The sequence below is a fragment of the Taudactylus pleione genome, unplaced genomic scaffold, assembly GCF_031769625.1.
Source record: "Taudactylus pleione unplaced genomic scaffold, aTauple2 ptg000093l, whole genome shotgun sequence".
NCBI classification, from domain to species: Eukaryota; Metazoa; Chordata; class Amphibia; order Anura; family Myobatrachidae; genus Taudactylus; species Taudactylus pleione.
Window position 1 is genome coordinate 1,397,291 of NW_028284495.1, and position 22,989 is coordinate 1,420,279.

General features: G+C 45.5%; 1 protein-coding gene across 4 annotated transcripts in view; it reads right to left on the reverse strand.

Moving 5' to 3' along the window:
- LYN (LYN proto-oncogene, Src family tyrosine kinase) overlaps positions 1-22,989 on the reverse strand; it is a 116,550-nt gene that overhangs the window by 6,839 nt on the left and 86,722 nt on the right. For all 4 annotated transcript variants that reach the window (XM_088469527.1, XM_088469524.1, XM_088469526.1 and 1 more), the window contains exons 9-12: positions 18,332-18,514; positions 14,574-14,650; positions 3,881-4,034; positions 1,470-1,601 (exon numbers count right to left, since the gene is read on the reverse strand). In XM_088469527.1, coding sequence (XP_088325653.1) covers positions 1,470-1,601; positions 3,881-4,034; positions 14,574-14,650; positions 18,332-18,514 — 546 coding nt within the window. The remainder of the gene's footprint in view (positions 1-1,469; positions 1,602-3,880; positions 4,035-14,573; positions 14,651-18,331; positions 18,515-22,989) is intronic.

The following is a 22,989-nucleotide window of genomic DNA, read 5'->3' on the forward strand; positions in this document are numbered from 1 at the left end:
AGTAAAATCATAACAGCATATAGATGTAAATGTGAAACTAGGGCTGTTCTGAATCTCACTCAAAGTGGCTGTAGGTGCAGGTGTAGGGAAGCTTCCCTTCCCCAAACACATGACTAAGAATCGCATGGAGCTTTTGATACACGCCCACGACACTCTCATGACGCTCTCACAAGTCAGCAATCGCTTAGCCACTGCCCAGTTCCCACCCTAAAATGCCCTATTTCATGGAAAGAAAGATCCGGCTAGGTTGTCTAAGACTCAGAGGGGTATCCAATTACACGTGATCGGTGAAAAACAGGGATTTATTGCCGATTATCCCCGTTTTTTGCCAATTTGTTTCCCCCTATCCTATTATTTTGGACTAAATAATAGGATAATTCTCATGAAGACACATAAGATATGTGATAAGTTCATGGACCTATGTGTTTTCACCATTTCAGGGGCAAAAAAACTGCACTTTTCATGGATTTTTTTCTCGGGACACATCAGGTCCTGAAAAAAAAGCTCAGAGAAGTGCCGGCGTGGGGCGGATTTCGGGGCTAATTGGATTGCCCCAAAGAATTCATTAGTGCCCGAACAATGTTCGGGGCTAATTGGATACCGCCTTCGAGTAGAACGGACATAGCAAAAATTCTTAAATTTGCTTCTGTGCTGAATACAAAAACTCACCATTTGCATCTGTGAAGAGATATCCGTGCGACTGATAATCAGCCTCTAGATGAGCAGACTATAGATGTATTAGTCATTTCTTTTCTATGTTTTCATATTGTATTACGCTGGCCCCGCACTTAGGTAACAATTGTCCTAATATAACTGTGTATAGTCTGTGTGTGGGGCATCTTACAAACAAACAGGCCCCAATAATAATCCCGCTAGACTCTAGCAGCTGGATCTCATCCAATTTGACACTGATCCAGTCTCTCTGTGCTGGGGACAAATGGCACAGTGCTCCAATGTATGGCCCAGCCCAATGTATGGCCCAGCTATGTATAGATACCATTTTGGGTCAGAATTGTGTGTGCACATTTAATTATCATTTCATAATGGCAGAAGAAGTACAAGTCACTTTTGCTAGTTTTATATGTTTTTTTGCAGGATATAAAATAATCTATGATTACTTCAATAAGATGCTAATGTTACCTTATCTCTGTTTAAACAAGCACTGTGTATCACTGTACATTTGTTCTGTACAAGCCACGTCAGAGTACAGAAAGGTGTTGCCAGAATAATAATCTCCTACTGTTACTGATATTGTGGTTGCTAGGACAGGCATAGTTACCATTATTTCAACCCCAAAGCAGGTTTCCATTACAACAAAGAAACGAGTTTGTGGTTGTAATTGTCTATTACACCTCACCATCTAACTGAAAGTGCTCTGGCATTCTGGGCCAAGCATAATAACATTTATTCATTCCATAGGTATAATAACAGCACAAGTTGCTATGTGACTGTTTTCCTATGTACTGTACCTGGATATGGGATCTTTCCATATGTAATTATTTCATATAGTAGAATTCCAAAGGACCACACATCTGATTTTATTGTAAATGATCCAAAGTTGATTGCTTCTGGCGCTGTCCACTTGATGGGGAATTTTGCACCTAAAAAAAAGAAAAGATGACATTCAAACAGCTTGATCTTCCAGCAGAATAATATAGTGTCCATAGCACTGTGATCGGCCAGTCTTAGCGGGAGATTTACCGAATTGAGGTTTGTTCACATTTCAGTTTTCAAGAGCTTTGATGTGCGCTTTGTGAATGAAGCGATTTACTAAGGAGCAAACCAGACTTTAAGGGCTTGATTCAGAGAGGGACTCAGCAATAATATGCAAATACTAGTATCGGCCTATCCCTGGTGTACATGCATGTGTCTGAATGTTGCAAGGACTAAAACACCCGCTTTGAGGGTTTCTGCACGCTGTAATACTGCCGATGTTTCTATAGACGCCACCATCGGTGCATCATCAACACGTGCACCAGCTCTATGGCAGGAGTAGCTTCTCTGTCAGCATAGTAGGCCAGTGTCTAAGAACCCAGCCGCTTGCATTGACACACCCAAGAACCTCCCATAAGACACCTGTGAAGGATTTTATTTTGCCTTCACTTCTAGCCACGACCCAGGAACACCCATACCCACAATACTGATACCATTTGTCCCAATCGCAACAGCATCTTTATGTATTCAACTTTGTCTCATGTATGCACCATAGTTTTTTTTTTAATTTTCGCACATGCGCAGTTTTTAAAAATTGCTCAACTTTGTGAACATCGGCATTGCAAGCAACACATTTTAATCCGCAAGGTCTACTTTATCAGAGCAGGGGGACTGCAAATGTGTGCATGTGCGATTTGTACATGCACTCAAAAAAATAATGAAAGAACTTCTAGGGACTGCATTGGTTGCAGCCCCTAAATGTGAGGTAAGGCTGGCAAAATAGCAGGGGAGAGTATTGCCACTGGAAGTAATCTCTGCTAATCACAGTCTGGACTGGCAGTCCCAGTGGAAGGTGTTCCTGGGACAGCCTATCCTATGTGCGATTAGCATAGAGTGCTGGGAATCCACTGTATTCTCTAGGAGTGGCAAATTTTACTGGGTGAGCTGCAGCCACGCAGCCCCAGGTAAAATCTGTCACTGGTCCCATGTATTTAGATCATGATTGGCTGCCCAGCTCTTAAATAGACAGTCTCAGCAGAGATTAACTAATGTTGTGTTAGGTGCCTCATTTGAGCAGTACATTCTGTCCATAGGGGGTTTTAAGCTCAATATTATGTTTTTAATGCTTTGTGCTAATTTAATTAATTATATAACGGGAACACTACTTTTTATTTCTTTTATTAGGAGGCCAACACTTTGGAGTGGCACTACAAGTGATTGTGTGCCCGTTGGTCTGTGCAAGCTAGCAATTATAATGCATGCTTATCCCCCTGGTATCCATGCCGAGTGGCACTGGTGGCACTCTGCATAGAGGGGAAGGTACCAGTGCCACCCTGCAAGTAAAACATCTAGGTTCATCAATCTGCCACAGAAAAGAACACATGCCCTAAGGTCTGTCATTTGGACTTCTTATTAAGAAACATAACATGTATGCTTACTGCCAATAGCTGTCTTTATTCCTCTGCGGTACAACATTACCAAACGCATTCAACACATTGGCCGGGATGCATGACACATGGCATTTTGAATGTGATGCATCCCGCCACTCAATGCCAGCATAATGGCATTTACTAATGCCGTATGCTTGAAGAAAATCACAAAGGACAGCTCTCTCAGTAGCTGTCCTTTGCCGTAGAAGGATTTCCGGGTTTAGGACCCGGGAGCCCTTCTGTGCATGCGTCGAGTGACACACGTGCCACGGGGGGTGCTGGGAGGGACCCTCGAAGGGGGAAGTGGGAATAGAAGCCCATAGGCTTCTATTGGGCAACTCTCAGATAGCATTGGCCACCACATCCAGGCTCCGGAATATACCGCATTCCGGAGATTGGTGCACATGCGTAAAACAGCCAAACCTCCGAAACCTGATTTTCGGAGGTTTGACCACAGAATATGTTTTGATGCATCCCGCCCACAATCTGAACTGAGTAAAGGCAGCTATCTAAGATCAATACGAGAATACACAACATCCTGTACAGTTAATGCATTCATTTTCTCAGTGGGGGTCACTTTTTTTAGTGAACCAATAGCAGTTTAGGCAGAATAATGACCTGCATAAATGCGACAAATTCATTTTAATGCCAGGAATGCCTTTCTTTCCCATTTCTCTGGATCAGAAAACTAGTTACTGTCATTTAATCTATAGTTTTCAAGTAGACCTAGTTCTGAGTAAGATTAATGCTAAACTATAAATCAGGTTTTCAAGCATAACATAAGGCAGAAACAATACCTTCTCGTGCTACGTATTCATTATCTTCAATGATTCGAGCCAGACCAAAGTCAGCTATCTTACAGGTTAGAGAGTCGGAGACCAGCACATTGGCAGCCCTAAGGTCCCGGTGGATGTAGTTCTTCCTTTCTATGTAGGCCATACCTTCTGCAATCTGTAATAGAGATTAGTTGATGAACTACAAAATATAAAGGATTGAGATGAATACAGTCCAGTTTTCAGAGAGAGGGCAGCAAAGTATAGTCTATTAGACAGAATATATGATCTGACTTTGAGCATTTGAGAAATGGTCTGGACTGATCTGGACGTGGTTTAGACAGATTGATTGGTTAGTTATTTATATAGTGCACACATGTTCCGTAGCGCTTCACAGAGGATATTTTAGTAATTCACATCAGCCCATGCCCCAGTGGAGGCAATCTATGGGCCTGATTCATTACCGATCGCAACTGCGATTACGCACGCAGACGGCCGATTGTTGAATTTTGCGCATGCATTGCAGTGTGCAAAGGTCTCACTGTGATCGCAGTGACCACGCAGACCCATTGCAGAGTGATTGACAGGAAGTGAGCATTTGTGGTGGTGATGGGGGGGGAGGGTGGATTGAGAAACGCAGACGTGCCAGTGCTTTAGAACGCAGTTATAAATTAGCCACTGCGATGCCATAACCAGCTTGGGCTTTCACTGCTTGCAATGGGGTTAGCAATTTCTGAGCAGGCTAATCACTGTTGTGGGCAGCACCATGGCGCAATGATTAGCTTGTTGCTTCATAGCACTGAGGTCCTGGGTTCAATTCCAAACAAGGCCCTAAATGTGTGGGGTTTGTGGGATCTTTATCAAGCCTTGATACATCTCCTTCTTTGTTCCAATTTTGACATTGAAAATGTTGGCAGGTATGAATATCTGTTGTATTACTTATAATGTATGACTTTTATTTTGCTTTTTCAAAAACCCTGATTGTCTGTACTAAGCTTCTTTAGCCATGATAGAAATGTATGTTATAATATTTCCCCCGGCAGAATGCAGAAATCTAGAAACCTGACCCACAACTAACTTCATGTTTTATTGCCACTGGGTAAGGTGGTAAAACAAGTTTCCAACTAGAACTAAAAATGTATCATACTGGTAAACCATAGGAACCTTGCCACAGAACTGGGGAATGCACTGATTTCATTTACATTTATTTAATGTGTTTAAAGTCTCTTTAAAATCACAAATGTTCTGTGACAGTAAATAAGGTACTTGGCTCATACTCCACAACTATCAAACAATGTCATCTTACTCTCCTATAACCTCACTGAGCAGTCCGGATGAATGAATTGTCTTTGTCCAATTCTGCTACATACCTGACTGACCAAATAGGATAACGGCGCATATCCACTACACGATATAAATGAACGATAATATTATCGTTCAATCGTTCATTAAACGTGCAGTGAATATGCCGGCAACGACCAGTGATGCGCGCTCCCGCTGGTCGTTGTCGGCATCTGTCATCGCCTGAACCTGCTATCCAGCTTGACGATCTCATCAGGTTGTGCAGATTTGGGGATGAGGGAGGGTGCTGGGACTGAATGATATATGGTTCAGTGTCGGCTCAATATCCACTGCACAGTATAATGAACGATAACGATATGTGCCTTAAATCTAACAACCAACCAGCCAAACGGACCACAAGCAGCCAAGTTTACATTGTGTACCAGTGAACTTCCAGATATATAGAATTCCAACCACAGTCATGACGTCACACTTGTGATAATCTTTATTTACGTTCACAACACAGTACTCTGCGAGCAGTAAACTCATCTGTTAGATAATGACTGAATTGCAGCAATGATACCTTTTACAGATTATGCTACAGTACATATGTTTGTCACTTCCTCTCTCTAAGTTCTGTTGCAATTTGCAGTCAATATTCTTTCCATGGTCTCAGTTCCTTTTTCTTGTTACAGTTTTAGAAATAGCAATAAACATACCAGAATCCCAGCTCACAGTGTATAGCACACTAAAGAGGAAGTACTGTATTGCTAAAAAAAAATTGTATTTAGTTTTGTCTTTTTTTAAGATTGATGCACTCACTGCCAGATTCTAAAGCTGAATAATAGATGCTGCTCATCTCTAATGTGGGGTACACACCCACACACCTAACTGACCCAGCAGCCGGCCATCTCGCTGACTGAGCGACCGTTTTGGTATGCATGCGTACACACGTGGCAATCGCCCGCTCATTATGTCTGGCCAGACATAACAACTGGGTGAGCATTTAAATTTGCCCTCCCAGTTGTGATGTCATTGTCGGCGGTTCTTGTGGCCAGCATAATGGGTCGGTAGGTGGCCCGTACACACAGACATATGCACACAGTATATCTGCAAGATATATCGCATTTGCTGCGCCGAATGGCCGACGTGATCTATCTGTTACACGACATCATTCACATACCCGCAGACACACTGAACGATATATTGATGTATTTTATACCTTCATAGACAAACGTACATTTAATACATACTATATGTAACAATACACATTATTATTCTTATTACATTTTATTTTGAAGGCGCTACATAGTGCCGTATAGGGAATATGTAAGATGACAGTTTTAACTTTTATTTTACATATCATTGGGAACAACGCACAACGCATATCTGGTTAAAGGATCTGATCAATTAGAATCAATACGTTGTCCTTGTGTGTAATGTGCTACAAGATTCCATTAAGATTTGTTCTGGATTTTCTGATCACAGATAGCTTTGGTCATCCATTTGGTAATTTCCAAACAAATTGTCCAACTACTGCAGTACGGGCCTAATTCAGACTTGTACGCAAACCCGATGGTGGTGGGACTGCACATGTGCAGAACAGGTCCTGTGAGACTGCTTGTAGTGCCTCTTAAGCCGCAGCCTGATTGACAGGTTGCGGCCATTTGGGGGCAGGGAGTGGGCGGGGCCAGCAAGCATTCCCGGGAAAGGGGGCATGTCTCCATGTTTTTTTGGGGGGTGGGGGACTACCAAGACTAGGGTCTGCATCTTCTGATGCAGATTTCCTTGGCTACAGTTTTGAGATTGCCATCTGAATAACCTGAGGGTTACTCAGATGACCGATGGTCTTGCAAGTTATCCGATGTGTATAACACAAGCATGCAAACAACTGTTGGTGACACCTGGGGCTGCACCTCCCAATCCCTCACGCGCATTGAAGGTGTGTGTGCATGTGAAAGGGGGCATGGCCTTGTGCCCGCAAGGCCACAAGGCCTGATTTGTGCAGTCCTCGTCGTGCTGGCTTGTTCAGTGCTCTGGGAGCTGCTGGGAAGCCCCCAGCCTCTTCCAGCACAGTGTGGATGACATGCATCACCCATCACCGCTGCAACTCTGCTCGGTAACCTCATCCGAGGGGGTGATGCAGAGCAGCCCACAACCCTCTAGCGACGCCACTGCATGCAGAAGGCATGTATTTACACCAGATGCCTCCTGTTGCAATAGCATATTGCAGATTTAAATCCTGTGGCTAAATTACAGAGACACTGTCACTTTCTGCAGTTTGTAAGATGTTACATTTGGGTCACATTCAGAGATCACTAGTAGAAGTAAAGAGGGGAGGGCACAGCTACCAGATGTACAATGTGCAGGGGCGTATCTATAATGGGTGCAGGGTGTGTGGTGCACCCGAGCCCCTTCCTCTCTAAAGACGCCCCTGACAATGTGTCATGGTCAGTTTGCTGGACTAATGCAATTTGGCAGTCCATGTGGCCAATTATCTTATATGGCCTATTATTTGTGATCTTACTGTATAATCTGAAGGCACAGTATGTAACCACATCCGAGAAAGCTGCATATTACTATCTTGCTATAATAAATTCCTCCACAAACATTTGTGTGCTACAAATGACTGAATATCACAGATATTATTCATTTTATGTGATCTACCACAGATGTGCCTGAATTAGCAGAAAGCGTATTACACACATATAGTAATTAAGAGCTTAGCAATATACTTGTAGTAGACATCTGAATTAAATGTCTCTTCTCAGTGCAATCAATATACAGGTATTTAATTGTTGGATGCTACATACTGTATACAGGGTTGGGTATGAAATACCGACAGTCGGGATGCCAGCTGTCAAAATACAGACAGCGGCATCCTAATGCTCAGTATCCCGACCCTCCCTCCTTCTGCCTCTAACCCTAACCCTCTCCACCCCGCACCCTAACCCTCCCCGCCGCCCTCTGACTCTAACCTAACTCTAACCCCTCCATGGTGCCTAAACCTAGTCCACCCCCCCATGGCAAACACCTAAGCCGCCCCGCTATACTTACGTTTTGGGATGTCGTCTGTCATGATTCCGGTGTCGGTATCTAAACTAGCATCAGGATTTAGACACCTATGTTTAGTTCCAGATCGGGATTCAGACTTCGGGATTTCAACAGCCAGCATCGTGTCCAACGGCAAACTAACTACATCCCCTGTATACACATAGATACTGAATATTCTGTATACACCACTCACAAATGGATACTAATGTATATTGCTTTTAATTGCCCATCTTAACATACATAATAGTAGAGCAGCAATGCAATTGGTAGAACATGGGTAGGTGAAAAAAGGGTTTCATGAAGGCGCAATAATAATAAAACGTTCAGAGAAGACAGAAGTTGCAAGTTTATCTCAAACACAAGTTGCACAATAAATATGGGACTGGCAATATAACACAATCTATACCAAACACGTTACCCAGATTAACACTGTCATAAAAAGGGCTAAATCCATTTCCCTCTTTATTTCCCTGGTAGTAATTGTAGATAAAGGGGCCTATTCATCAACACTAAAATAACGTTTTTAAGGACATTTTCCTTAAATAACTTTATTTTGGTATTCATGAACAGACTTAGCACAGGAGATATCACAGATATCTCCTTGCTAAGTTCCCCTGCGTTAATTTCCACACTCCCCATACATTAGTATGGGGATGTGTAAATTGTGGTATTCATCAAATTCCGATAATTATGAATTTTCGGTTTTTGATGCAGTTACTATTCGCCACTGTGAGGTGGCGAATAGCAGAATTGACTTACCTGTATCCGCGTGTGCAGGTCCCCCGACGAGTCCCTCCGGCGCGTCTGCTCCGTCCTCCGTCGGACATGTGTGCTCCCCAGCAGAGCACAAGAAAGTTTAGAAAAAAAAAAAAAAAAGTTTTTTTTTTTTTCTAATCTGTCATGTGGTCTGCTGGGAAACCACATGACAGACCAGCAGGACGGAGCGGGAGGCTGCTGCACGGACAAGTAAGTCGGGGTGGGGGTCGGGGGGGTACGAAACTTAACGCATCTGTAGGCAGTGCTGCGCATGCGCTGGTTTTACAGATGTAACAGCGCATGCGCAGCACTGTTTCCAGACGCGATAAGGTAGTGTAGGCAGGGAAAAGTATCTATTTCCCGAAAAGCTGTCATCGCAAAAATGACAGCTTTTCGGAATAGATACTTAGTGTTCCCTCTAGCTCCGGCGGCAGGCAGGGCGCCGGAGCTAGAGAGGGCAATGTTGTGCGCGCGTCCGAAAAGGGGGTGTGGTTATGAAAAGGGGCGTGTCTATAAGACGCGTCCCCTTTTCGTCATACTTGGGGGTGTGGCCGGCGCTTACGGACATGCCGGGCAGCCCCCAAGCGCTGCAGAAAGGGAGAATAGATGCCGGGCGCATGCGCCCGGCGTCTATTCTCCGGCGGTGACCGGATCACCGCATGTTTGTCCACCCGCGGGACACTGCGTCCCGCGGGTGAGAACGGCTCCCGCAGGCTGTTAGGGCAGGGCGCTTTTTGCCCTCCTCCTGGAGGGCAGGGTGCTTTTTGCCCTCCAGAAGGAAGGCAGGGCGCCGCGCCCCGCTAAAACAGCCTAGCGGGAACGCTAGATACTTATGGAGAGGTGGAATGATGAATTCCACCTATAATTAGGTAGAACTCCATGCGAGTTCTAAACCTAATTATCTCTAGAGAATTTTTAGGTTTAATGAATAGGCCCCAAAGTGTGAAACCTTTCCCCATGATCAACAGAGCACTACATTTCTCACTGCGGTCACATGTTTAACTTTGCATGCTTATATCCACTGGCAAACAATAATAGAAACACGCTTGGGATAAGCATAGGAATGTCGTTAAGAGAGGCCTAAGGAGCAAATATGGTTGAGGTTGCCAAAAGGATAAACGAAAAGGGGAAGACTAGATGGGCCGAGTAGTTCTTATCTGCCGCCAAATTCTATGTTTCTATAGGCTCCATGTACTACAATCCAGATTTAGAATGCATATTGTAGTGCGATATTTCCAACTGAATTCACATAGCGAATTCAGGCAATATCACAGGGATTTATTGCGATAAAGCTCTGTCCCTACGAATCCCCTTCTTCGGAAAAAATACAGTGACATGGTGCTGCGCTGCGACCGCCCCCCTCCGCGGCCACCTGGGTCACAGTGCAGGAGCCGGCACACCAGTTGACCGGAGGGAGGACATCACTGGAGCCCCGATCACCGGCCCTGGACTCGGGTAAGGTTTTTTGTTTTTTTTTACGATTTTTTTTTAGCAGTAATCAGCTTGTGGTCTGTTTAGACCACACAGCTGATTACTGGAGCCCGGAACCTGGTTCTGCTCTGCCAGTTAGAGCAGAGCAGGGGTCGGGGAACCAGGGGATAACGCCATCTCCAGGTGGTGTTATTATCACAGGGCTTCCCCTGGTATTTTTTCACTTTTTATTTTTAGTAAATCTGAGGCAGATCGCATTATCCATTACAATTATGGGAAATGCTATCTGCTTACTAAAAATTTTGGCTTGGAGTAGAATTTTACGAATTCTACTTCACTTGCCCTTTAGTAAATTTAGGTGAAACTAAACTAATGTGAAAAGGGTGTGAAAACCTTTTTCACTTTATTTTAGTAAAAATAATGTTAATAAATAGAGCCCATGTTTCTAGAACAGATAACCCACTGTCCAAGCATCTGTGTGCTCTCATTACACAGAAGCAAAATGCATCTTCATAAGGGCTTACACAGGACAGTTTTTGTTCTAGAGAACACAAACAGGGTTTTACTTTACTTTGCAACCCAGGTATATACCAAATGGTGACTCACAGCCAAAAACTACAACTCACGTTTGTATTCTCAGAGACGAGACTAGAGTATGGTTACTTCTCCAAATAGACATACTGTACAGTATGTGCTGTTTTTACTGTAAACAGTTTCCTGTACTGCAAACAATGGGTAATGTATCTGGCAGTCATGTAAATTATTGTTTTTCTTTGCACAATAGCCTTTTTTGTTAAAGGTATTGTAACATTAGAAATGTTCTCTTCTTAATTGTGCCTAGAATAAGGATATCTATATTCTACACTATTTACTAAGCCTTGGAATGAGATAAAGTAAATAGAGTTAAAGTACCAGCCAATCAGCTCCTAACTGCCATGTCACAGGCTGTGTTTGAAAAATGACAGGAGCTAGTTGGCTGGTACTTTATCCCAGTTCACTTTATCTCCACCCAAGGCTTAGTAAATAGACCCAGTGTATGTTATGCCTCTAAACGGGTTATGAGCAAATTCAGGGTAGTTTATCGGTCATTCCTCCTGCTAAATGTTATCTCTAGGGCTCTATTTAATAAGGATACTAATTTCTGGCATTCTATTTTCATTTAATATCACAGTGATACTAACGAATATGCCCCTGGTATACACCATTGCTTACCTGTCCAATGAGGTCTATAGCTGCCTCCCCACTGCATGGCATTCTCTCTGTGATGACAGGTTGCTGACTAATGCGAATGGCTGCCTGTGCATTGTGCTTCAACCAGGGCCATCTCTTCCATTGGGCTTGTTGGGCAGTTGCCCAAGGGCCCGAAGCTTTTAGGGGCCCGCCAACCCACCCACCTGCAGCCAGTCGGTAAATTTGTGATGTTTTTATAAGCCGGCCGCCGGTGCACTGTATTCTGATCTAACCTCCCCCACACCCCCCGGTGACGAGTACTCACCTCAGTTTCACTTAATCCGCCGGCTTCACACCATTCAAACAGAGTCTCTCTGCATGTGTAGAAGGTCGGATGGCCATGCAGGAGTGTTTCATTTTATTGACCATTTACATTTTTTTCCCGTGAATGCGTGGGTAGGGGCCCCAGTGCATTGTTTTGCCCAGGGCCCACACTGCTGTTAAGACAACCTTGGCTTCAACCCAGCATGGACTCCGCAAAGCACGGAAGACTTCGCTGAAGCTGGAATGGCTTATGCCTGGTGTCCATTGCCGGAAATGGGGACCATACTGCTTATGGAATCTATAGATGGTGTAAGGCAAGCGGTACAGTCATGCTACAGAGCTTACCGCTGTTTAAACCCCTTTAGTGAGTGCTAAAGGGGTCAAGAGTTCTTGTTAAATTAAGCCATTATTTTTTCTGGACATGGACTCACCTCTATTGAAGTCATACTCTAGCTTAAATGAGGTCACACACGTGTGGATACTAGGGGGTATATTTACTAAATTGAGGGTTTTAGAAGTTGAGATGTTGCCCATAGCTACCAATCAGATTCTAGCTATTATCTTCTAGGATGTACTAGTTAAATGTGAAGTAGAATCTCACTCTCACTTTAGTAAACATACCCCTAGGTCAGATCGCTGAGCCATTGTAATTTTGTATTGTTTTTTTTTTACAAAATACCACACAATGGGTCTCATTCAGACCCGGTCGCAAGCGCTGAGTGCTCGAAACCGGGTCGATGTTAAGGCCCTGTGCAAGCGCAGCGGTCGCACTGCGCGTGCGCAAGCCTGGAGCGAGAGAGAAACTCTCTCGCTCTGGAGCTCACTACAAAAGGGGCGGCTGTCAATGGTGATCGACAGCTCGCTCCGTTTTGTAGGCGGGGTGGGGGGGTGGCTACACAATCGGAGGCGTTCCCTAACGTCTGCCGTTTTGTGGGCGGCCGCACTGACATCAGCAGTGATGTCAGTGGGGAGCTTTCTGCTCGATCAGAGCAGGAAGCTCCATGGGGCTTGCGGTTGCCGAGACCCAACCTTAGGGTCTCGTCGCAAGCCCCGATGGTCGCGATGGTCTTGACCATCGCGACCATCACCCTGGTCAGTCGTTAAGCTGTGGGTGGTAACCCACAGCTTAGCTAGCGACCAGGAGGCCACACTTAAACAAGTGGCCGCCCTCATTCAGAGAGAGCGATCGCTTCTTGCGACCGCCTCTGAATGAGGGCCAATATCCCATAAGACCCTGCCATTTGGTGATCTGCAAATTGAGACTTTTTGCAGCTGCAATTGGGAGAAATAGTGTTATAATATGGTGAGAGAATTGCCCCTCTCAGTAAGATTAACATGAGAGCTTTGCATGGAGATAAAATTGGTACGAGGAAAAGAAGGCAAGTTTACCGAATTGTGATGTCTGCAAACAGACTTGCTAGTGCCATCATCGGAACTAGATAATAATATATACTTATACATTGATCCCTTAACACAATACGCTTAACAAAAATACACAGGAAAAGTAACAATACAGCTTTACACAGTAACTTTAAATGATGATTTCATAATCTCTCTCAAGTGACTTTATCAATTTTACAAATGACCTTAAGTTTAGTTGCTTGGCATCTGTATGTACACAGCCTGGCTCTGTGTATCAGATTGTACATTATATGACCTTCTTTTGTGCCAATATAAGGAAACAGACATCCGCATATAGGGCCTGATCCAGATGTGGACGATAATGTATTAGCAGCTGTAAATTTCTGCTGTGCAAAAATATGCTAATGCTACAGCCAGGGCCGGCTCTAGGGGTGTTCGACCAGTGCGGTTGAACAGAGGCGCCACCCATAGAGGGCGCACCCTCCCCAACAACTCGATTTCAGTTGGACAGTACTATCCCGCTGTTCCACCCGTGGGCCGAAGTGGCCCGTGGGTGGTCAAATTGGGAGGTTGGGCACCCCCACAGCCGCAGCTGTGCCTGACCCCAAAGTCTGAATGGATGCTGCGCGCATGCGTGCTGCATCCATTCAGTGACGGGAGAGGGCTGGGGGAAGCCCAGCTAGTGAGGCTTCCCCTCCCCAACCTGACGTTGTTTGGAGGTGTGCCATGCGGGCATGCCTCCAAATAACGTCACGTAGGAGGCGTGGCCTATGGTAATTAGGCCACACCCCACATTTTTTATCGCGCTTGGTGTAGGGGCGCACTAGAGAGAGCCGGCACAGGGTGCTCCAACCCCTGGAGCCGGCCCTGGCTACAGCCATCTGGAAATGTATTTAGACGCCCGTCGGTGGCCTTGCAGATCCAAGCAACCACGTCCAAATACGCAGCGGCAGTCACAGATCCTTCGATAATCAACCATCTGAGTAACCCTATGGTTGCGGATATTTCCTACGTATGGGATTACAGATGTAGTCAGATAAATGCCTCCGATAATGGTCATGACACTAATGCGTTTTTGCATTATTACCTCCCCCAAAACGGCCCGTTTGTCAATCACTTGCGAATAAATCCTTGCTACATCCGTAGTCGCATTTGATCACAAAAATGCTGCGCAAGCGCATTGCAGCTAATACGCATGCGCACTCCACCGATAATCGCTCAACTGTGTGAACATCGACATGGCATCCACATTGAATCAGGCCCATAGTCAGCAATCAATTCCCACCAGACTTAACACAAATATTGAAATGCTTATATTGCATGGAGCTAAAGGCTTTACCTGAGCAGAGAAGTCAATCAGCTTTGGAAGAAGCACTTTAGAACCTTCGTCACTTTTCATAAAATCTAGTAGACTTCCTACCAGCAAATAAATAAAAAAATAAATATACTTAAGACAGCAATTTAAATAATTTTAAGATTGTGAGTACAATGTATGTAATGAGCTTTGGTTCTCACAATAGCCAGAATGTCCCAAATAGTCCCATCCTTTAGGGAGTGTCCAAGGGTACCGAGAGAGAAAAGTATCAAGTACAAAGTATTGGGTCCAGGGCTTGCCAAAGAGGTGTAGCCATGCCCTATACATTATACGGCCATCTTCATCTACGGACTGGACCACAAACTTCCAATGTGGCAAGACCAGGCCCCATACTCCTTCACACGCCATGATCATGCCCTCTACTTATCAGGGCCCCATGCATGTCCTGGGTGTTCTGAGCATGTAAAGAAGAACCAAGTACATATGTGTCCTCACACATCTTTGCTGCAGTCGTGCCAAACAGCCCCTCTTGGTGCACCAGACACCCTGCGGCTATGCTAGCGCGGGGTGTCTTTTTAATGTTTTTATTTGTCTAAAAATGTGTCTTAGTTGCAATGTGATGTGACTAGGATGCACAAGGAGACTGCACTGATTAATTTGATACTGTATGCGGCACTTGTATATCTGTGTGTGACTATGGGGCCTATTCATCAAACGATAAATGGCCCGGTAACCATGCGGAAACGCCAGTTTCCGCAGTTTTAAGTTACCGGGCCATTCATCATTAGGGGTCCGGTAGGACCCCCCGGTATTCAGCAAACTCCGAAAACAAAGTTTTCGGAGTTTGCCCCCAAGAAAAAGCCCCATCCTCAGACGGCACTTGTTCTCGGATCCCCGCTCCTTCCTATGGGAAGGAGTTCAGGGGATGCGAAGAGGGATCCGAGCAGATCCCTCCGCTGCCTCCTCACTCTCTCCCGACGGGTATGCGCATGCGTGACCTGAGGTCACGCATGCGTTGCCGGGACGACGGGGAGCAGGTAAGTAACACAGCTACTTTTGTAGCTGCGATACTTTCCACGGGGACAACTCCTTTTTGGAGCAGTTGTCGCCTCACCGGAGCAATGATGAATTGCTCTAGTGTCAGGCTTCCCCCGCTGCGAGTTGGATACTAAAGTATCCCTCGCAGCGAGTCCAAAACTTCATCATCGGAGGCCATACGGCCTTCGATGATGAATAGGCCCCTGAGTCTGAAGGACTATTTACTAAGCCTTGGATGGAGATAAAGTCAACGGAGATAAGGCACCAGCCAATCAGCTCCTAACTGCCATGTCACAGGCTGGGTTTGAAAAATGACAGTTAGGAGCTGGTTGGCTGGCACCTTATCTCCGTCCACTTTATCTCAATCTAAGGCTTAGTAAATAGACCCCTGAATCTGTATATGAAGTGCTACAATGCAGCGGCCACGAGTCCTAGGGGCAAATTACTAAGATTCGAGTCTGATCGAGTTTTTGTTTTTTTAAACTCGATTTGCATCGCCGAAACTCAGGTGATTTTCCCGTTTTTAAACTCTCAAATTTAAGTGAGTTTAGCTGAGAGTGAGTTGGCCGATGGTGAAGCGTATAGAGATTTCTCCCCAGAGTAGTAAGTTTAGATGAGATTACTCACCCGAGATTGCAGTGTTTTTTCTCTACAAAACTCTTCTGAGCAAGCAGCCTGCACATATCAGTGAGATATGTGAAGGCTGCTTGTGTGCTCTACCTGTTAAACATGGGCAAATCTTTTTAAAAAATTACGTAGGTTCCCCCCCCAAAAGCATAACCAGCCCCGGACTGCTCAGCCAGTCCTGGTTCCTAAAATTACGAGGAACAAAAAGAGTAGGGTTCCCCCATAATTTATTAACCAGCACCTGGCTGCAGGGCCAGTGCTGGTTTTTAAATATAGGTGGAAAAAAATGCGTAGGTGTTCCCCCCCATATTTAAAACCAGCAGCAGACCCAAAACGACCGAGGTGGAGTGCCACAGCTAGGAGACCCTATCACCGGGTCTCCAGGGCCAAAGCATTAACACCCCAAGCCAGGGATCTCAGGGGAGGTCGGGACCCCCCCAAGAAGGGGTCCCCCCTCTCCCAAAACTCCAGGCTTAGGCTGAAGCCCGGGGCTCTTCCCCACACCCCTGGAGCGGTGGGTACGGGAGTAATAATGTGGTATATAGTGCTAAACTATTGTAATTTACAGTGGAACTACAGGTGCCAGCAGGCGACCGGCACCCGTATCTCCACTGTAAATTAAATAGTTGAAAAAACACAGTACACACACATACCGTCTAAAGTAAAACTTTATTACACACCTACCTACCTGAAATAAAGATCTTATACTCACCTCCATCCTCGCGCTGGTCTCCGTAGCATCCAGGGGTCTTGGCAAAAAAAAAAAGATACTTGCATTAGCAGTGTATGTGTGTGACCACATACACCGCTAACCGGCTCTTGACTGATCAGTGTGAACTGTCAGAAGCCGGCAGCAAATCAGCAGATGCTACGGAGACCAGCGCAAGGATGGAGGGGAGTATAAGATCTTTTTTTCAGGCACTCCAAATGGGTTCTACAGGACAAATGGACGTGACCAGCTGGCACAGGCAAGTATGTGTGAGTGAGGTAGATAGGTGTGTAATAAAGTTTTGCTTTAGGCGGTGTGGGTGTACTATTTAATTTACAATGGAGGTACGGGTGCCGGCCATCTGCTGGCACTTGTAGTTCCACAAGTGCCAAAGGGTAGGTATGCTGGCACCTGTAGTTCCACTGTAAGTTACAATAGCTTAGAACTATATACCACATTATTACCCGAGGGCTCCAGGGGTGTGGGGAAGAGCCCTGGGCTTCAGCCTAAGCCTGGGGTTTCGGGAGAGGGGCGTCCCCACCTCCCCAGAGATCCCCGGTTTTGGGGTGTTAATGCTTTGGCCCTGGAGACACGGTGATAGGGTCTCCTGGCTGTGGCATTACACCCAGGTCGATTTGGGTCTGGTAATGGTTTTAAATACAAGGGGATCCCTACGCATTTTTTCCCCCTTATTATTTAAAACCAGCACTGGTCCTGCAGCCAGGTGCTGGTACCTAAATTACGGGGGAACACTACTCTACTCGTTCCACGTAATTTTAGGAAACAGGATTGTCTGAGCAGTCCGGGGCTAGTTATGCTTTTGGGGGGGGACCCTAGGTCCTTTTTTTTTTTTTTTTAATAAAAACACTTTAAATTAGGTACACATGCAGAAATATACACAAATCACACTGATATGTGTATGTTTCTGCAAAACTCGCAGCTCAGGAGGTGGTCTATTTGAAACTTCAATTTCTCTGCTAGTTTGCTACAATCTCACTCGAGATTGTAATCTCTATTCTTGGTAAATTCCCGAGTTGCATCTTTTTTATGAAAAGTACTTCAGAGTTTGGCTGATGGTGAGTTGACTTGAGTTTGCAATCTCACCAGAGTTTTTCAGTGAAAAATGAAAACCCTCTCCCAAACTCACACGAGTTTGTTTTTAATAAATTCGCGAGATGAAAAACATGGCTAAACTCACCCGAGATTGCAATCTCGAATCTTAGTAAATTTACCCCCTAGACACATTTTTGGACGAAAAAGACATCCTGTGCTACCATACCCGCACGAGACCTGGCGGCTCACTCACTGTATTGAGTTGTAGGAGGACACATCTGTATATTTTAACTGGGGACACTTGGTAAACAACTATTTTTATGGAATTACAGGCATGTTTGTCTAGTAGACTTACCCTTGGACATATATTCAGTAACAATGTAAATTGGGTCCTCCTTGGTTACCACAGCGTAAAGTCTCACTAGTTTGTCATGCTGGAGAGCCTTCATCAGGTTTGCTTCCTCCATGAAAGCTTCCACAGACATGGAGCCTGGCTTCAAAGTTTTCACTGCTATCTTTGTATTATTATTATAGAAACCTAAAAGAGAAGTTCAGAACAGAACTATTTTCATAAATTAATCAAAAGACATTAACCATATATTTTTTTTTGTTTTAAAGCAAACAATATTAGGTTAAAAAACTCCAAAACATGAACTTCTATATAGTTACTCAACTTACATATAAGGGGACTTATAAGCACATTTTACCATACTTGTATAGTCTTAAAACTACAGGGCAACCCTATGAATGTATGTTATATTTAGTAGGGTACAGGCTGCAGGCCTGTTACACGGCTGCATTGGTTTTTATTTCAAAGTGTTTTTTTTCTAAGTGGTATTACATGCACAGCATAATTTAAAGAGTTATACAGGAGGAACACATGAGGACAACAGTTAAAATAGAACTCTTTACAACTTTGAAACAATTTAAAAGGATCTTCTGAGCTTCTGGATACTCCGCAACTCAGCCACCAGCTTTCATTATAACCTGGACACACCTTTACTGAACTCCCTGCTTTAGCATTGCAAGCAACTACCAGTTAGTTTGCTGCACTTTAATTTTTGTATGTACAGTATGTTTAAATCATTCCTGTACCATTGTCAAGTTATCTCTATACCACTGTGGTATCTACCATTGTTTAACACCTATACATCTTAAGAATACTTTATCCTACATTTAAAGTACTGTAACTTTAACACCTTCAAACTCCTTTTGTTTATAATATACTATTGCAGTTGTGCCTTTACATCTACCAGCACTGTTCTTCCTTTTATCTGAATTTTAGACATTTTAACTGTACGGTTCCTGTATCTCACTCTCATCACTACTACTGCTGCTCCCCCCCCCCTCCTATTCCCTCATCTACACTATGGGGTATATTCAATTGGGCGCAAGGTTTTGCGAGGAAAAAACCTCGCACCCCTCGCGGCCAATTTTGGAATCCCGCGGGTATGCGCGCTCCCGATACCCGCGGGATTCAATTAAAAAACAGTGGATGCGGGGTTTTCATTTACCGCGCCGCGTAAATTAAAAAAAAAAAAAAGTCACTTACCTGCCCGGGTTCCCGCGGCTCCCGGCGGCCTCCCCTCTCTCTTCTTACTGGAGAGGGGGCTGCTGGGACTCCCGGGGCCTGATGGGAGGAGCAAGGGCTGCCGGAAGATGTAGTTCTCCCAGCGCCAATTCCGGTGGGGCCACACAAGCACTGCGGGGGTACACTGACAACGGGACACACACACACTCATGCACACACACACACACTCTCAAACACACTTACATACACCACACACACTGACATACTCACCGCTGCTGCAGAAGAGCCGGCTCCCGACGCAGGATGAAGAAGACAGCGCTGCTGGAGGTAAGTAATTAAGGACTAATTAAGCTAAATGGTTACTTCCAATTGCTCAATTAGTCCTCAGGGGGGGGCGCCACGGGGGTGTCAGAGCAAGTCCCAGTGATTTCTCCTGAAATCATCGATTTCAGGAAAAATCACGCTTGCTCAGGAGGTGCGCAATAAAAAACCTCCCGGCGCGTGTTTTAAAACAAAACACGCACCTAATAGAATAGCAAAAAACCCGCACCTGCAGGAAAAACCTCGCAGGTGCAGGTTTTTTGCTTTTCACGCAGCCTATTGAATATGCCCCTATGTCTCTCTTTTCTTCTGCTCCGCCCCTCACTCAGCAGCTATATAACTCTCTCCTCTACCACCAGTTCCCATCTCTTTCCTCCCTCCACCTTCTCCTCCCCTTCCTTCGTCTCCTCTGTCTACCTTCATCCCATCTAGTACTCTCCACTGCATCTCCCATAACTCCATTATTATTTACTCCTATTCCACCATGGTCCTGCTATACCGCCACTAAGCCCTGCACCCTCCCTTTTCTCCGAGTTACCTCTCTTCTTCACCCACACCACACTAAACCTTATCCAGGGGTGTTTCTAGAGAGGATTGGCCCGTGTGCAGTCTCCGACACGGGCCCCCTCCTCTTACCCGGTGGCTGGCAGCGCACTGAGATGTGCGTGGCCAACACCGGAGTTATAGACTCTGGGCACTAGAGTGTGCCCAGAGTCTATAGTTTATGCACAGGTCACTGGGAAAATGCGCCGCGGCCATTTTCCAGTCGTTTTACAACGCCGGACCCCCACGCCGATGTGGGACTCCGGAGAGGTAAGTAATAGTATGGGTGGAGGGTGTGCGGTGCTGGGCCCCCCTGGACCCAGGGGCCCGTGTTCCCCGCACAACCTGCATCCATTATAGATACACACCTGACCTTGTCCACCTGCTCTGAATCAATTTTAACCACACGCTACAGTAACCCTAACAATCTCCCTCTTCTCTTTCCTCCTAACTGTTGATCTCTCCTGTGTCCTCTGGAAACCCAGTTCTGTCTATAATCAACTGGTCCCCGTCCATGACATCTTCTTCTCCAACTCCTTGAATCTCCTAGCAATCACCAATTCCTGGATTTACCCATCTGACACCACTTCTCCTACAGCTATCTACTTTGGGGGCCTCACAGTCTTTCACACTCCCTGGCCTGGAGGTTGCCACAGTGTTGGGGTACTTCTATCGCCTGGTCACCCCCACCAACTCTTACATACTAAACTCTCCATTTAATGCTCATGACATTCGCTTCTTCCAACTTCTTCGAGTCGCAGCCTTTTTTCGTACCCCAGGCATTAGCTCAAAATTCCTTGAAAACTTTGTTCCCTGGCTCCTAATCTTCAAATGAGCTCTCGAGACCCCATTCTTCCTCAAAGCTTTCCAGCGCTCATTCTAACCCACTACTCCATGTTCCTTCCTCACAATCTAGCCCATTTGTGACACCCCTGTTAGTTTGCCCCCTCCCCTTTACAAAGTAAGCTTTCACGAGCAGGGCCCTCTCTTCCCTCACGTGCTTCTTCTTCCCTTACATATATTTTAATTTACAACAGCACCTAACACTTGGTTGCTGACACCCTGCATGCAGCAATGTTATGCAGCAATTTTTATAACTCCTGTATTTGTCTTGCATTGTTTGTACTGTTAATAACTGTTTTTCTTGTGTGCTCATTTGATTATGTACTTTGTAAGGCGCTGCGGAACCCTTGTGGCGCCATATAAATAAAGGTTAATAATAATAACCATGGCAACATAATGGTTACGATCAGTGGCGTCCCTCCCCATGGTGTCACCCGGTGCGGGGAGGGACGCTGTGTGCGCGCGGCACTGCCAAAAGGGGGTGTGGTCTCGTGGGAAGGGGAGTGACCAGTAGGGAAGGGGGTGTGGCCTCACGGCCGAAGCCCCGTGGTCCTCCCGTTATTACCGGGGGTGCCGGAGGTGCGGTTACAGGGGGAGGGTGCAGTGATGGCCGGCTCCCTCACAGTGACTGGAGGGAGCCGTCACCCCCCACACCAGCCTTGTGACGCCACTGGTTACAATCTTCTCACCAAGATATAGTTCTAGACATCTGACGTGTGAGAGGCAATTCTACATATAAGCATCATTATTCCCAGTGAGCACATTAATAGACAGAAAAAATATGTCATACCGAATGTCAAGCTCCATAACGTCAACAAGAGGAAACATCTTGAAATTGTGCTTCACATTATTGCAAAAAACTGCCCGTGTCATTTCCTGTGCTATAAATGTTAGAACTCACTGAGTTTTTACATTCCAGCGTAGTGTTTTAGCTACTAGGGAAGATACTGTACCTTTTTAATTAAGAGCTGATTGGTTGGTACTTTATCTCCATCCACTTTATCTCTCCAAAGCTTAGTACATAGACCCCATAGTCACAAAATACGTAGTTTAATTATTAGATGGCTTTCATGTCAGGTGATTTGTCAAACTCAGGAAGAGTTCTTCTTATGTACAGGGGCGTATCTACAATGGGTGCAGGGTGTGTGGTGCACACGGGCCCCGGATTCCAGGGGGTCCACACAGCACAACCTTCACCCATGTTATCTAAACTTACCTCTCTGAGGTCCCGTGTCGAGTCTCTCAGCGCTGCTCAAAACACCGGAAAATGGCAACCGTGGCTTACCGACTGTCAAATCCCGGCAGGGGTCTAATGATAGGCGTCGAAATCCCGATGCCTATCATTATCCCTACGCCGGGAGCCTGACGCCCGGCATACTGAACATAGGGCGTGGACAGCCACATGGGGGAGGGTTAGATTAGGGGCTCCCGGGGGGGGGGGGGTTAGGGTTAGGCACCCCCCTGGGAGGATTAGGGTTAGGCTAGAGGAAGGGGGGGTTAGGGTTAGGCACCCCCTGGAAGGGATAGGTTTAGGCTGCGGGGAGGGGGGGGGTTAGGGTTAGGCACCCCTAAAGGAGGGTTAGGGGGAGGGGAGAGGGTTAGAAACAGTTAATTTACTTACCTTGTCGGAATCTTCACTGACGGTCTTCCGGCGTCAGGATTTGAACCGGCGGTAAATCATACTGATCCCTTATGCTCATGTAGATTATACAGTATAACCATAGTTTTTAGTAGCAGAAGCAACTTTTTGATGCAGGTTTTGTGAGACATTTATT